Source organism: Amblyomma americanum, chromosome 1 (genome assembly GCF_052857255.1).
Source record: "Amblyomma americanum isolate KBUSLIRL-KWMA chromosome 1, ASM5285725v1, whole genome shotgun sequence".
Classification (NCBI taxonomy): domain Eukaryota; kingdom Metazoa; phylum Arthropoda; class Arachnida; order Ixodida; family Ixodidae; genus Amblyomma; species Amblyomma americanum.
The window spans coordinates 128154222-128171352 of NC_135497.1; the positions used below are offsets into that span (position 1 = coordinate 128154222).

Sequence of the window (17131 nt, forward strand, 5' to 3'; positions counted from 1 at the left end):
ATGGAGTGCAAAAATTCTATCCTTGCTAACTTTCTTTGGGTACAGGGAGGTTTTATTTTGACGTCGCGCACCATTTTGGAACTTTCCGCGTAGCTCACAGGCTCGCTACGTGTCTGGGTTGTAGTCAAAGAACCGAAGTTTCGTTTCCGATGTAGTTTTCCTTTTTCCTGTGAGGCAGCATTTCTTTAATGCGCTGTGAAGATATGGTACCGTGCCTTCTAATAACGACCTCAATGCTAGACTTTGGGCTCAACTGTGTTGCTTAAGTACACGCTGCATCATCTGGGCTGTAATTAGGCAAATAAAATTTCGTTTTTGATGTAGCTCTACTTTCCCCGCAAGGCGGCACTTTTTGAATGCACTCCGAAGAAGCAGTACCGCCAAAGTCACTTGGCAGCCTCCGCATGCACGATGCGTACTCTAAAACGTCGCAAATCTTAGGACTCCGCTTTGTGATTAATTTTATCAACGACCTGAGCAGTAGTGAGTATGAAGATATTGACTTTTTGTCGGGATTCAGTTCAGACATTGGTGGCGACGGAAACTAGCCTGGCACGCAGGTGCCCGCACTCTGGCGCCCAACTATAGGGTTTCCAGTGTAGCAAGAATACTATTCAAGATAGAAGTTTTTTTCACAAGTAGTGACCAATACAAAATACCAAACATTTTGCATACTTCAGAAAATTCTTCACTTTTTTTTTTCTTTTTAGATGCAACCATGTCTTTAAAGGTTTTGTTAAATTTTTCCTAAAATCTAGTTTTTGGAAAATAAAATTTTCTGTTCCAATGCGCACTCTGTTAGTCAAGCTTATGTGCCTAAAAAGCATGTTTATTTAGCTTTGTCGTCATGTATTGCATTAAATTTTAAATGCAATAGTTTTTGCAGAAAAAAAAAAGCTACAGAAACCTACAAAAAACAATTTCCCTGTGGTTCTGACGTACTCCACCAGACACCACGCCCTCTGTTAACACCAATGAAGGACGAATCGTGGACCAAGCTCATGACAGCCTGCTTGCTGAAGTCCTTGAGAGGGAAGGTGCTTTAAAAGGCATCACCTTAACTGATTTCAGGGACTTATCCAGGCATGTCTGAAAAAGCCATCGCTGCCTCAGTTCTGGCCGAAGTGTCACCAACTGACAGTGACGGGGCCACAGAAAGTGCAGATGGTACGGGCCCAACAGTGGCAGAAGCTGTGCATGCTGAAACTGTCATGCTCCTGTTTGCCGAGAAAAAGGGGCTGGCCGAGAAGCTGGCCTGCGGCCTAAATGAGTTTGAAGCTGCTGTTGTCGCTTCTGGAACACCGTGGCGTCAAACTAAGATTACTAACTTTTGCAGTGCAAAATAAAGGCTGCATGTTTTTTTTGTCCTTTTTTCAACCTACTACTGATCTCTGGTTTTGATTTTTGGCAGGTAAGTGGGCGATTTTATGCTACCTATTAAGCCGTACTACAGTTCGTTTATATTCTTTTCTAGAGTTCCGACACTATGGTTTAACGAGGTTTTACTGCAATTTCAAACTTTTAGTGGCTTGGTTATCAACAAATCTGGAACATTTCGTACATTCTAGGATGTTTAATATTTTTTTGGTATTTCATTGCGTAATTTCTGCACTTTTTTTTTCAATTAAGGCTTTAAAAAGGGGTGTGCAAAATATGTAGAAATTTCGCGAACACGTCCTAAAAAACTACAAAGGTCATAACTCGCAGTGTATAAAATATATCCCCGCATATAAGTCGACCCCACAACTTCTGCCTCTCGCTGGCTAAAAGAAAGTTGACTCCACATGTAAATCAATGCATGCCCCCACGCCCGCCCGAGATCCACGTAGTTCTCCATGTGATGGCATGTTGGCCCATTCGCAGCTCAAAGCAATAAACCCAGCAGTCAGAGACAAATGGAGATACAACGTGATAAAATGGCGCCCTTGCACGTGGCCCCGTGTGAGTAACGGCAAACAGAACAGCCAATGGTTCGGTAGCTTCGAATTATGGTGCGACATACGGTTCGGAGGTTACCAGATTTTGCTCTTGCAGCCGCCCGTACAGGAAAGCGACCACTGGCGGAAGTGAGCCGGGTGAACGGCGCGCAACTGACTTTTCTTTACTGGAACCAATTTACAAAGGAATTAGACTTTTTTTTTTACGCCACGCTCACCTTTCACAGCCGCACACAGTGACACGGCTGCACCGATCTCCTGAAGCCTGCCCTGCGCACACCCGCGTGCATGCTGGTGTGCTTATGCAACAGGGAGTGCAACCGAGCAAAGTTTTTTTTAAATAAATCCGGGCAGTAAATTAGGGGTGCGCAAATTATGCAAGCAAATATAGTATCTTGTCAATACAAATTTTTTGCTTAATTTTCAACTCTTTGTGAGTTGGCCTACTTTTGCCTTAATATTCACACCAAGTATTTGTGTTGAAATAAATTCCCCTGGAAAGCATATTCTATTACCATCATTTTTATACATATTTAGCTTTTTACACATTTTGCAGCAAGAAGTTATGTCTGAAACCTATCAAAAACAGTAATTTTTCACAAGATAAAGAAAAAGTTGGATTGTTTTTGAACATTAAGTCCTATGGGAAAGAAACCAAATGATCTCGCATAGTTCAACTTATTCAAGAATTCGTCTTAAGGAAAATCTACTGTACTTCCAAACAGACTTTACATCGACATATAGTAGACTCAATCAAACACTTGTTAAACTCCAAAGTTGTTTTCTTTCTTTCAAATGATGCACTTCATATTAGAGAGCATAGACAGGCACGTGGATTGCACCAGCAAGCAGTAAATAATTTTTTTTCTCTTGCGCTGTTTTGGTTTCAACAGCCAAATGGCGGCTATGGTGTAAAAGACTAGTTCAGGCCACCTGAGGAACACACAACCTGCAGCACAGTCGCTGTTTCTTTTTTTCGTTTTAATTCACAACTCCTCTTATGCAAGACTGTCCAAAGGTTGGAACAGAAAAAAAATGCGCCGCCTGTAAAGTCATAATAATATCGTTTGTAACGTCATAGCAGTCATATTATAAATTATTCACCTGGCGTTAAGTGAACCACACATTGTATATCACATAAACACATACTGTTCTTCACATACTGTTTCTCACATACTGTTCTCATGGAGTAGTGTCCTTAAACATGGTCCTACACTCATTATTCAAAAATCATGCATGCCTCACCTTGCCTACGGCAGAAAAGAACTCCTCCAAATCCCGCGCACGAATGCGCTGTGAAAGCTGCATGCAAAAGACTGTGCGCATGTCTCTCTCCTCAGGTGTGATGTCATCCAGGCCTCTGAAAAGAAAACCATAAAACTAAGTAAGCATGCTTGCATTATTTTGAAAGGACATCAGAGCCAAGAACTTTCAACCCTTGCCCTTGGTAATCTATTCTATGGCTACCATAGTATAGCGTACCTTGCTTTATGGTGTGCACGCGTGAAACACTATTTCAAATTGAGGCTTAGGGCTCATTCACACTTGAAAGTCGCAGAGGTCACGCGACTGTTTTGATCAAAAAGAGACAGTCGCAAACGGTCGTGTTGGTCGAAAAGCGACAGTCGCAGGTCAGTCGCTCGCTGCTCGATTTTGCAGCCCCGATTTCGCAGCCTCGATTTTGGTTCGAAGCCCACCGCCAGACACCCACCGGTAAAAATGGGTACAAGCCACCCCCGGCCCGGCGCCCGGCATCTTCAGGGGTGTGTGCTTGAAGGGGGCTCTGCAAACCCCGCTGCACCCCTTTGGGGGCAAACCCAGTTTCGAACAACTCAGCCTGCAAAGATGGTAACCAGCGCTGACATCAGCGTTCAAACACTAAGGTCCTTCGTCAGAAGCAATTCAGAGTATCACTGCTTTCTGACTGTCCGACATTGTGAGAAAAAGGGTCACAAATGGGCTTCTACCGCACGAGGTGGATTTAACGTTGTTGACGGCAGAACTTATCGCTGATCCGTCAGAGCAACTGTGGTCAACGCCATTTCCCAAGCATCTCACCCAGAAGAGCCGAGCACCAGGTCGGGGGAAATCTTGTACCCATTAATAACCGGTGGGTACCCGGCGGCACTGGGGATCGAACCCAGCACCTCCTGAATGCGAGGCGGATGCTCTACCACAAGGCCACCGCTTTGGTCTAAGAAGTTTTCGGTCTGCCAAAAAGTTTCCCCCTACCCATACACGGAGTAGGCCGGGGCCAGACCACTTCCCAAGAAGCGAGTCCCATAAGTTGGAGCAAGCTCAACAACCGGTGGGCCCCCACACCAGACTGCTCTTGTACCAATTTAGGTTTGGTCATCCTCGGGCCCGAAAGCCCTCCCATCGAGCGTGGCGGGCTGACCCACTACTGCCATTCCGTTGGTCGTGTCTGGGTCCAACCCAGGAGCATCAGACAGGCGGGGTCGCTACTCCCCGTGGTGCGCTTCCATGCTGCGCACCCCTGCCAGACGCCGAAACGCCCTTGACTTCGGGTAATCTCTTCGCGCCGCGCTCCTAGCGAGAGCCCGATTCTACCAAGTTTTATTAAGCGTCTTGGATTTGATGCCGGCCCTGGTATACTAAGCCAGGACCTACCGCCTATGTACCGGGATGCGCGAGTGGGCTTCATCCCACACCCCTATGGTCTCACAGCGGTACTACTCACAGACTCTCAAAGGACGCAAATGCCAGTTCTGCTTTCGCTTCGACCTCAATGTGTTTGTATGTTGTTAAATTCATTGCTGCTTTTATATCCAATTACATGTTATACCGAACTCGTTGACTTTTTTTGCGAGTTCAATATATGCGGTTTGACTGTAGGTTCATTTTCCATGCTTCGCTGCCATCTATTGAGCACACATCAATGAGCCAAACCCAGCTGCGTGCGTTTTGGACGCTCACTGGCGTGCCGCTGGTCTATTTTTAAATTGATTCTTGCGAAAGCATTACATGGCTCCCTATCAAGATCATGTCCACAAAACGTGTTCTTAGAAAACTTGTTGGCAAAAAAAAAAAAACGGCGCCATGTGACGTCATGCCAATTCATGTGATTGGTGTAATATGCCGTGATGAAAGTGATAATGTCACATCATTAATCAATGCTAATTGATGTAAATAAATTAACATGTAGAGCAAATGCTAATTAATATGATTAAGTAGCAAAGAATAATTAGTGCAGTTAGTGAAGGCATCATACCAAGTCACGTGACAATGATGTAATGCGAGATCATACCAAGTCATGTGAAAGATGATTGCAAAGAGTTCAGGCCACGTGACAAATAAGCTACATGCCCCAATCCCCACCCCCAAATCCATGAAGGTGTAGATCACATCCCAGCGATAGCATCAATGGCTGACTTCAATGTAGTGGCAGTATTCCTGACTACATGCGTACCAAAATTTTGAGCGGCTGTTTGTCGTACAGTGTTCCGGGTCATGTCATAGCATTTCTCTTTGCATATAGCTTATATGTTTTAGTCAAGTTGGAGGCTAGCTTGCGACAGGGGTTCAGACTGATGATGTGTGCACCCTCATTTGCATGCTTTTATGTAAACAAATGCACTTGATGAGCTGGAAGAGCCTCAATTTACATTTTCATGATGGTCTTGTATTAAATTAAGGTACGGTTGAGGAGTGCACCGAGGAGATCTCGAGATGTGAGAGCTACTGCACCCTTTCATTTCTTCAAAAGACAAGCTTTCGCATTCCTCTACGTAAGCAGATTAAGTGCCCTCAGAATTTTTTCAAAATACTGTAGGCCAACATTTATGGCCCATGCAGGGGGGCCTAGAAGGCATGTCCCTGTTCCGGTGTAAATTGTTTATTCCCCTCACTTCCATGCACGTGGTCCTGTTTTCCGAAAATGTGTGCTTATCACAAGCTGTTAATGGTTTGTGTGGTGAAGCCTCCTTGTATACAGTGAAATCACGATACAACAAACTTCGCAAGGCTGCCAAGAATCGTTCATTATTCTGAAATATCGTAATATTGAAATACTCGGAAACTAAAGCTCGCAAAGTAAAAGCTCCTAAATATTAAACTTCAGGAACCGGAAAAAATAGCACCGAAAAAACCGTCAAGAACTGCTTGCATCACAGTAAATTTACATGGCAAAAGACTGTGCAATGAGTGCCTGATCCTGAGAGGACAACAGAGCAGCAATGACTATTTTTCACGTCCCATCAATGCTTCATTGAATGCATATTGTCAGGACCATCGAAGCAGAGCTGCTCAAAAATTATAGCAGCCTCCCGCAGCCTTCACGGTGCAACGCGGTGGAGCTCTACCACTACCGTGCCACACCCATCATAGTCCGCACCGTCACATGTGGGGAGGCTTCACCGCAGAAATAGCGAACGGCACGTGACGAGTGAGCAGTTTCAGAGCACTGGAAGAACGGTGCCGATGTGAAGGCTGCACATCTAAAAGCCACGTTCGGGGCCCGGAATAACAAATATTCCTCTGCCTGTCATCACAGAATGACTGCTTTTATCTGTTCTATAAGTCATGACCTACAGAATAATTCCCTGAAGCGCATATTCTCACATCTAAACATTTATTCATGTCTAACGACCAGTTAGAAAAGGCAAGCAAATGTAGCAGTGTTTACGTTCATGTTAGGAGCCATGTCCACAAACGTGGATTAAAATAATATATGCTTAAATATGAATATTTTTGTGCAATTTTTTGCACATCACTTCTTCTTAGTCTACTGATCATCATTTATTCAAAAAAAGATTTTTCCTTTCAGATTTAATTGGCACCTGAAGGAAATATAGGTCGATGCCCCTCACCAATTTCGGATGGTCATTTGAGTGCGAAATCACTTTGTCAGGGTGTCAAACCCAGCCAAGGATCTTGTGGCATCCACAGATAAGATCCAGAGATAAGTATTGCCATGACTGAGTTTCAAATCAGCTTCACTGGACACTTCACAAGAGCACTCTGCTATCACCACAGCCAATCATGTGGCGTGTTAAACTGCAACAAACTGTTAAGCTATGCATTGCACAACATTGTCACCTTCATGAACTTCAGCTTGAACGAATCACATCAGCTTAACCTCGATCAGAGCTTAATTTGAGTCCAATACCGCTGCCAGGAGTGCAGATGACCCATCAAAGCAAAACCATGAGCCAACCAGGCTAAACGTCTATTTGGTTCAACTGTTAAAACCCTACCATTTTTTTTCCTGAACAAAGACTTAAATGCAACTGTACTTGAAGGAATCAGAGGTACCAATAACCTAACCTTCTAACCATGGCACACCACTAAAAGAAATGGTGCTGACTGGCTTTGTGTGCAGTCAACTCATCGCAGGCACGGAGTAAGAATGGTTGCGTCACGGGGCGGTGGACTGCAAGCCATACTATGACTGGTTTCTGTGCTGGGAGTACTGGCGCTGGGCCACTTTGCATTTCAAGCATCAACATTGCTCTGTGTTGCCGCTTCACAGCTCGAAAGGGCTGTCGCTTCAGCAGTTTACGGTGAAATCGGGATCGGACGTTCATGGATAGTACCCCAGGTTTTCGAATTAACCAGGCTGGTGCAGGCTGCTGCTTCAAATTATCTGGTCAAACTTGCATCAGAAGTTACAAGTCTGCAGACTTTCAAATTATCGAGGTTTAATGTATTCAACTCTCCTCCCAAACTGATATAAACTTTTCTGAAGAAAAAATAATAAATAAAATAAAGTGGGTTGATTACTCAAGTAAATAAAGTAAGTAGACCACTACCACTGGACTTGTACAGAATGTCTCGCTGCTGATTTACAGCTAAGATACAATAAGCAATTGGCCCGTGTCAGTGAAAGCAATGAAGAGATTCCATACAGATGGAGAAAAAAACTACTCATCTGGAAGAAGGGTCTTTAGGGCCAAGGGGTTGCATGCAGCCCGCGATCCACTAGTTTGGGACCGCCGATTTAAACAATGTACACTTTTAGGACCTGGATATTCTTTACTGCTGTGCTGTGAAGTGCAGACGCAAAAACAAAATCTAAATAAATTTATCCATAAAAAAAAAAAGAAGAAGAGAAGCCCCAGAAAATCGCAGTAGAGGAAAAGCAAGCAAACAGGCTCACCTTCGCCTGGGAGACATTGAACGCCGCCTCCGCCTGTCTCTGCTACGGCTCCTGAAATGAATAAACATGGTTTGCATTCTCTATATGGCTAACATTTTAATGCAGTCCTAGCTGGTTAGCACTGCACCTGGAACTCTCCATACTTTCCTATTCAAGTGAATGCACAACCTTCTGACACAAAGAGATCAGCTAGTTTTGGAGTGGAACTCTTAGGCGCCTGTTCCTTGGTTGACCACTGGCATCATAACCGGCAGAGCGAAGGAGGAGAACAGCAGAGGAAGAAAGAATGGTGATGGTGGCGAGTGAGGAAAACGAATGACGATACAGCAGGAGCCTGAGAAGGAAAGCTGAGTATGGCAAAAGCATGACGAGGAAAGCAGAGGACGAGGGCACAGCAGGAGCAGAGGAGGAGGGTATGGCAGAAGCGTGAGGAAGCAGAGAAACAGGGCATGGCGGGAGTTGGTGGGAATGCAAAAATTCCTGGAAAGTGAAGGAGGAGGGTTGGCGAGAGTGGTGGAATCTGTCATGCTCTATATGTGGCGGCTGCTACGAAATGCTCCAACCAAGCAGGGGCGTGCTGCTGCCGTTTGGCAATGCATGTTCCATGTGTGATCGCCTATGGTTCAAATTTCACATTACCGAGTAATGTTATCATTGGCGAATTTTTCTTTAGAAGTGGGGGAGCTAAAATGGTCAGAGTTGGGGGAGCGTAAGAGAAGGGCAAATGATATAGCAGGCTAAAATGAAATCATTCGACATATGTCTATCTGGTTGGTGGGGACCACCCTGCTCTGTTCCCTTGGGTTTGCTTCCCCGCAGTGCGTCATCCCTAGTTATTTTAACCCTTTTGCTAGTGCAAAAAAATTAGATTTTGAGCGTTTTAAAATAAAAATTGCTTCATGAAGTGTTAAATGCACAGCGCATTGTAATATATCACACTGTAGCTTATTGGCTATACTTCCGAACAAAAACAAAAAAATGCCAGAGTTGTGCGTGCAAAACTTTTTCAAAAATTGTTGGTGAACTGTGTTGGTAACATTAAAAAAAAAATTTGGCGTTGCACTGAGCTAGAAGTTGATTATAAAAAAAACTAGCGGTGGCTTAGCTCTGTTATGCCTAGTACACATAGTGAAAGCTGCCGCAACGAGCAAGGCTTCTGTTCTTCTATGGCTTGCAACTGACGGCCGAGCGCATTGCCTCCCGTATTCATTCAACCCCACACGCATGTGCAGTAAGGCGCATAGCTAGTCGTGGCGTCAACGCGCAGTGGGAGAGGAGGCGAGGCGGTGGAGTTGGCAGCGGTCGCGGCGGCAGTTGACGTCATGCGCGGCGCACCTGTGGTGAAACGCTTGCGCAGTAAAAGCAGATGGTCAAGGCGGGCAAAATCGTTCCGGCTAGCGTGGTGTAGCTTTCGCCACAAAATTACAATATACAAAACATTGCACATGTTCTTAGCTACCATTCATATGATTCTGAGCTGTGCACGTAATAAACTGCACTTTCCGTGGCCTTTCAAGTTAGGGAAATATGTCTGCTATGCCACTAGAGACAGCAGTCGCGTGAGGACATGAAGTGAAGGTAGATATGGTATGTGCTGCAGATTACACTTGTTCTGAATCCTATTCTTGTTTTTCGTAGCACAGCTTGCAGTTCCGCCACTTCCTCATCTTTTTTTTTTTCGGTGGGTAGTGAATGAGTTACATGGGTGAAAAGGGGGCGTGGCCTTTTGTGGCAAAACTTATGGTGCATTTGGCAAAATAGCTTGGCAGTAAGTTGTGAGGACCCTAAAGCACCAAATAAAACCACTCTCAACATTTACAAATCAAGCGCACTACATAAAATACAACGTGCACAGTAAAACGGAACCTGTGCAAGCCCATGCTGATGACCCAGCTTCTGAGAGAAAGTCTCTGACCATTCCACGTGGTTGTCTAATTCACCACTGCTGCTCTAAATAAAAAAAGACAACATAAGAGCCGACAAGAGTGCTCAGTGTAGCCTTTCACCTTTGAAGAGGGTGCGGTGCAACAGATACCATGATCGCCAACCGGCAGAGACTACGTCTGGTCAAGGCTTATTTTTTACGTCGCCTTCTTGCGTTAGAAAATGAAAAAAAAAAATGAAACCACAGAGATGGTGCTATAGAAGCAAATTAGACAGTGCAGTTTGTCCAAGAGTGCTAATATTAATTTTTGGTGGCAGGTTCATCGGTCCCATGACCGATGGCCTACGGTGTGGCAGCAAAAGGGGTAACTAAGAAGGGAGGGCGCCTGCGTCACAGTGATGCTAGCGACAGACGGCGTGATATTGGTGCACGCGAGGGGGAGACGGCTCACTCCTCTTTGGCTCAGGAACTCGTCGCATGCAGACGCTGCAGCACGGTGCTCCACTCTCTGCCAGCAAGGTGAGGCCTGGTGGGAACATTTCGTGCAAGCTCATCCTGCCCGTGCTCACGAGTTTCTCCCCTGCCCTAGAGTGGGCAAACATTCGTGCGTGACCTTGCTGGTGAATCTTGATGACTTCAAATTCCTTAGTGTATTTTGCTGCCAGCCAGGGTTATTGTTGTTGCAGCAGTAAATGCCTTTTGATGTCAGCCAGTGCAGTGTGTTCCTTTGTTCCCTTAGAGCTCGGCCCACAGTGGTTAGAGTGCGCTCAGTAGCGCACGCGATCATGGAGAGGACGTATTTATCTCCCTATTTAAACCTCACAAGTTTTGTTAAGAGAGCAGAGATTATCTTTTTCTCATAAAAAAACAGCAAAAAGAACACAGTTGTCACTGACCTCCAAAGAAATGGATACCTCAATTCTTTTACTCAACACATGTAGTTGACCCCACTTCTAATGGGTGCAGTTATAACGAATGCTTGCTTATCAGAAACAAGGGTGGTGCTACTGTAAAAATATCTGCCGTATTTATAGGATTGCAAGTCGACCTATTTTTTTAAATTTGAAAATCTGAACGGGGGGGGGGGGGGGGGGGGGGTCGACTTGCAATCAAAACCAAACCATGGCACCATAAATAAAGGCGACACAAACGAGATATCAGGCACACTAAAGCGTAGTTGCATTTTTGATGCACGGCTCCGTCGCATCGCTCTTGGTGCTGGCCTTGAGCAACTACTATGTCAACGCACAGAACCAGCACCCCCTCCCCGCGCGGGGTAGCCGATGGCGACTGTCAATAAGCGGCAAACCGGCACCCCACACCCCACATGTGGCTACAGACTGTGCCTGCTGATAAGCGGGAGCCGCCAGCTAACAAAATCACGTTCTATTCATAAGGGGTATTCACACGGGCAATGAAATCCCTCTCTAAATGACGGCGGCTGCGCACACGTCATGCCTTCGAGTGGCCGCGGCGACGCAGCTCCCAGTTTTGCTTTCAAGGCCCTAACAAAGAATTTTCAAGGGCTTGAAACAAGACTTTTTGACATCATAGAAAAAGACCACAACATGCTTTACAGCAAGGAAGCACATCTTTTACTGCACAAAAGCAAAAGTAGACACATTTTCCACAATCAATAGCTAACTAGCTTCTTTTCTCAGACGTATTGCACACACCCACAAAAAGAGGCCCATTCTCAAACAGTGGACTCGTGACTTGTCATCAATTTCTGCAAGCTCCAGAGTCTTTTCTTTTGCCGTTTTTCGCAAACTGTTGGACTTCACAATGAAGGTGATGTCGCTTGTAGCTTCTGCCCGCTCAGCGTAGTTGTCAGCACAAGCTGTTAAATCGGCAATTCTTGCCTCCACCCTCCTCCGCTTCACCTTCATGCTATGTATTTCTTCTCAATGTGGCTTCTCTGATGCCTTTGACTGCTCGATCGCTTCTTTTTTTTTATATCCTCCAAGTACGCTCGATAGCAGTTGTGTGCGGCCAAGACAGATCACGCAATTCCTTCGTTATTACAATGTTCAGGATGCCGCCAGCCTTGCCTACTGCATCGTACGGTTCACACTGAATCCTCTTTCAACAGCTACCTGCCCGTGGCTCAAGACGAGAGGAAGTCGCACAACTTTCCACAAGTACTTATATAGTCAACCTTCAAGAGCTCAAGGTGGAACTCGTCTAGGCTAAAAGAGTTTGTCAAACTGCTGCAGGTCGTGTTTCTTCTCTTGCAGAAGTTCTGTGTATTCGCCTAGGACCAAATCACGCTCATGCTCACCCAATTGTCAAACTGCAATTAGCGCGTCTAATGCTCTCCTGAAGCCTGTGAGGCACTTATCTGGCTTCGAGGTCATTTGGCGAGGGTCTAGCCAAGACAGGCTCCTAACTAGATGGTATGTCAGCAGCTCTTTTGCAGAATTTTCTTGGTAGTACTGATAAGGAACTGTTTGCATTCCATCCTGAAGGCAAATAAGTCCTTGGCGCTCACCTTTGCTGCGTTGACCATTTCTTCATACATAGTTATTGGGGTTTACAAGATCCGTTTTGAGCAAGCCGACAATTCCTGCGGAAGCTGACAGCACTGAGCACTTCATGAATCTTGTGAGAAGTTTCCTCACGAGACAATCCACATCTCTTTTTAAAAAGAACATTAGTGGTTTGTCCATTTGGTATTCCGTGAGGAATGGTTTCAGAATCATCGCGATGCCGAGAGCAAAGTTCAGTTTGGCCAACAGCAGTGGGTCCAGGCAAAATTCGCATAGCTGTGTGAATGATGCACACTTTGGCAAGTGCACATCTTTCTTTTTTGCAAATTCCACATATCTTTTCACATCACCCCACAGCACAATGGCAGCACATTCGACCACAACATTTTCTACCCTGCAATGAGCAACAAAGAGGAAATGTAATTTGGCCTGTCACAGTAGAGAAGTCTTCCCTTCGCACTGACGCATCATGAAAAATGGCAATGAGGCTTGAAAGAAGACTCTCTATGCCTCACTTGCTGGCAAGAACACCCACCCTGTAAGCGTTAAGTATTGTATGCAGTCCGCAAGTGCCCGGGCTCAAACACTGAACTTGATGGTTCTGCTGCAAGTATTCCTGCATTTCCCTAAAACACTCTAGGTTCACACTGGGCCATCCATAGACAGCTGGACAGCTTACGCCAGCTGCAAATCTGCCAAGGCAGCCAGAAGCTTCTCCTGAAGGTCTTCGGCAGTCAAATGTCCCATGAACACTGACGTATAATATCTCGTGGTTACACGCTCGGGCTTAGTACTCCAGAATGGATGTCCATCTGTTTTTTCTGTAGGCAGTCGTTCAAAGACTCATCAAACAGAACGGTGTAGCCATCAGATTGCTTTAATTCATGTTGCAAGCACGAGAGAAAAAAATGGTCTCAGGCCATGACACACTACGTATGCAGATTTTCTTTCACCGCAAGAAAATGACGTAGCGATTTCGCTATCCGGGAACATTTTCTTGAACAATTCCCCTGTGTGTGATGACGAGTTGTAGAAATAGTGTGATGTTACCATTTTCAGGGTCCACAGTATCTCCGCGTAGGTCACACTCGTGCGCTTTGCACAGGCTGCTCACATCCGACAAAGTTGATGGAGCCGGCTCGATGCGTTGCTCATAAGCAATTGCTGTCAAGTAGTTCTGCATGGTACTATGTGCCGTAGTCGATTTCGTGTTCGCAATGTGTTTTGGGCTCTTCATATGACTTTTGAGGGCCGACTCACCCATTGATGATACATCGAAGGTTTTCCCGCATGTCTTGCACTTTGCCCAATGCGAGTTTGACGTATCCGGAGAAATTCACTCCCTATAAGCAGCACTGTTTAACGAAGACTGCTTGTAGTTGCACTTTCCCGGCATATTGCAGCTACAAATGACGCAACAGCGATTATTCGTGCACCATGCTTCCCACAACGAAGGTAGGCTGAGCTGCAGTCGTTGCCGCCACTGTAACCAACTGCAGCCCCACTACTGCGTTGTGGCTACAGAAACGGATTGGATGCTTTGGTTGGCTCGAGTATGTAGTTGCCAGGCGTTCAAGAGGCATCTGCTAAAAACCAGCTGAACGAAAGCCTATTGAAGAAATTCAAGTATATTTAAGGACTACAAAATAATTAAGGGTTTTCACGGCCTTGAAAATGCCATTTTTAAATTCCAGGGTTTTCAAAGGTTTCAAGGACCGCTACGAACCCTGCAAGACTTAAAAAGTGTGCTGGCTTTTGAACCACATCAATAAAAGTTCGTCGATCCTGATGTACCAGAGCTTGCCCAAAATTCCAAATTTGGCCAGCTGGCTTTCAGGAAGCAGCTCATTCAACAAATCTTAGAGCATGGATGAGGTAGGAGATGTCCACGCCCCCAATCCTGCCACAGAATCCATTCATCGCCAACAGAAAAAAAAATTGAAAAAAAAAGGAACTGCAAACACTGCTATCAGAGAACAAAACATGAACAAAGATTAAATGTTGTGTGCAGCACCTGTCAAGTCTATCTCTGATTCACATCTTCATGCGATTGCTTTTTACTAGGGGTATGCGAATATTCGAAATTTCGAATATGAATCGAATATGTTTGATATTTGATTCGTATTCGGGAAATTGACATTAGAGAATTTCTGAATATTCCAAAATTCCCGAATACTCGCCAGTGGTCGTATACTGCGCAGACTTTCGTAAATTCCACCACGGCAAAACCACAATATCTGGAAAAATTAGCCGATGATCCGAGTTAAAAATCGAGGAAAACTGTACGGGGGTCCTATTCCTTTCCTTCTCCCGTCGTTTATCACGCGGACCGATCGCATTCCAACGCCGCTAGGCTTTACCTCGTGAGAATTTCCGCAAGTGGGCTTTCTCACATATCCCACATGCTGTGAACAAGAACAAGATGGCCGACGGCCCGCATCAAACAATCGCAACGTGAAATCGTGCTTTTTGTTTAAACTTTCCGTAATACCTTCACATATTTAATTAGGAATGCGTCCTGTCGCCTTCATAACTCTCCGAGCGTGACCTCCACCACCCTGTTTTGTAAACTACGCCATGCGGGAAAGCTTACTTGCGGAATGCCGCGGGAGCCTCCTGTAGGGGCGCGTCGGGTTGTCACAACAGGGCAAGTGATCCTGTAAAAATCTTGCCTATTGCATAGTGCATTGTAACCCGCACACCTCTTTAGTGGGCATAACGACAGGCGTGACAACGATCGGAAGGCCCCTGTCGGTAGGTAAAAAAAAGAAAAGCCTCACCACGTAGTTTCGGTTTCTGAGCTTCGCCGCTGCCCCGTGGCAACTGCAATTGTTGGCACGCGCGCTCACCGGTAGTCCAATCCCAGCTCCACGCGGCTTTTGGACACCGACTGTTGCGTCGCAGGTTATTTTCTTTTCCTTTTTAGAAGCGGTCTCGGCGTTCGCACGCCAGTGTGTCTTCCCAGGCCCTTTGCTTGCATTTGTGTTGTTATTCCAGCACACTAAAACGGATGGCTCGTCACTGGCTTACAAGTGTTAGCATAATGAAGCCCCCCTCATAAGGCCTTACTGCATCTTCACATTTTCGGCAGGTTGTTTTTTCCCGGGGGGTGGTGGGTGGGGGGGGGGTTGCATGAACCGGGCATTTCTTCCGGTCCCTTGAACCCCAAATAATGGAGGAGGTTTTACTAGTCATCATGTTTTTTGTTGCCAGTCTTGTGATTTTATGTATTTTGTTTTGTATGACCTCATTATAGTTTGGATACTGTTATGCTGTCTAATCAAGTAGTATATATTTCTGTGCACATCATGTTTTTTATACGGTACTGAGGCAGTCTAGTTTTGTTAATTTTAGTTGCAAAGGCCATACACTATTTTGGGAAAAATAAAGGCAACAACATTTGCTTGTTTATCATTTTCTAAATTTTTTTTGTACTGAACAGATATTCGATATTCAATTCGATATTCGAAGCCATTTTTTTTCTTCATATTCGTATTCGAAAATTTCAATATTCGCACACCCCTACTTTTTACAGTGGCCCCATAATCATGACCGCTGACTTAGCTGGCTGTGGAAAGTGCAAAATTTTTCCGCAGAGCTGAAACTTGGAGGAATGACAGCTATAAACATGTGAACCAGTTTGTATATTCCAGTTTTACTGTAATCAAGTTCGCGCTTAGTGCAGCTGGTATTTTGTTTTCTCAGTATACTTTTTCCGTGTTTTTGCCACATTTTACTAATAAATGTTCAAGTACAGTAAAATCTTGTTACTACGAACATCAGATTAACGAAATTTTCCGATTTACGAATTTTTTTTAAATCCCCGCCAAAATGCCTATACTTTCAATGTAAAAAACTTTCAGTACTACGAATTTCAAATTACCGAATATTTCAGAATAACGTATGTAATTTAATCTCGCATTCGTCGCAAGACACTTCGTTATTACGAAGTTCCGTACCAAATCCCTGTAGCTGACGCCTGTCATCATCATCCGAAGCATCAGCTGTGCGCTGGGAAACTCGTTGCAACGGATACAGCCCCAGCGGTATCGCCATCACGCGAGTGTCGCATTGAATGAATATAGGCTAGGCGGCGCAAGCTGCCGCCCGATACAAAGGGTAAGGCCATTATCATCCATCCAGCGTGTGGTCACATACTGCGCAGTAGTCTTAAGCCTATACAGCGCAGTGTCACCACGTCGACAGCGAACGTTAGGATCTGCAAAGTTATCAGCGCTGTGATTGTGTTGTGCATTAGCTTTGCTGACAATGAGTTCTCCTGGCCCCCGCGTTAAAAAGAAGCGACACCAGTTTTCGCTTAATGAAAAAGCGGACATTCTGTCGCAGCTGCTGGAAAAAAGCAAGCAGACTTGTGCAGGGAGCTTGACATTACACCGTCAACTATGGCAACGATGCTCAAAGATCGGGACAAGATCATAAAACTACATCGAGAGTCGCAGCTGGCTCCCTCAAGAAAATGTCTGCGGCTGGGCAACTACCGTGGACAGCGACTTATGTGGACAGCGACTTTCGAATTATGTGGATAGCGACAGCGCGGCGGCTACATCCGCGGAGCTCACCACCGAAGACATCGTGAATCAAGTGCGTGAGCAAGAAGTATGTAGTAGCGACGAAGACGATGCCGAAACTGGATCAGCGCACGAAGAGGAAGAGATTGTTTCCGGCTCGGATGTCCTAGTCT

At 45.3% G+C, this 17131-nt stretch overlaps 1 protein-coding gene across 2 annotated transcripts in view; it reads right to left on the reverse strand.

Moving 5' to 3' along the window:
* The window catches only part of Caper (RNA-binding protein 39-like protein Caper), a 63949-nt gene that overhangs the window by 23528 nt on the left and 23290 nt on the right, over positions 1 to 17131 (reverse strand). For both annotated transcript variants that reach the window (XM_077646866.1, XM_077646868.1), the window contains 2 exons: positions 8056 to 8106; positions 3183 to 3297 (listed from right to left, as the gene is read on the reverse strand). In XM_077646866.1, the coding sequence (XP_077502992.1) occupies positions 3183 to 3297; positions 8056 to 8106 (166 nt within the window). The remainder of the gene's footprint in view (positions 1 to 3182; positions 3298 to 8055; positions 8107 to 17131) is intronic.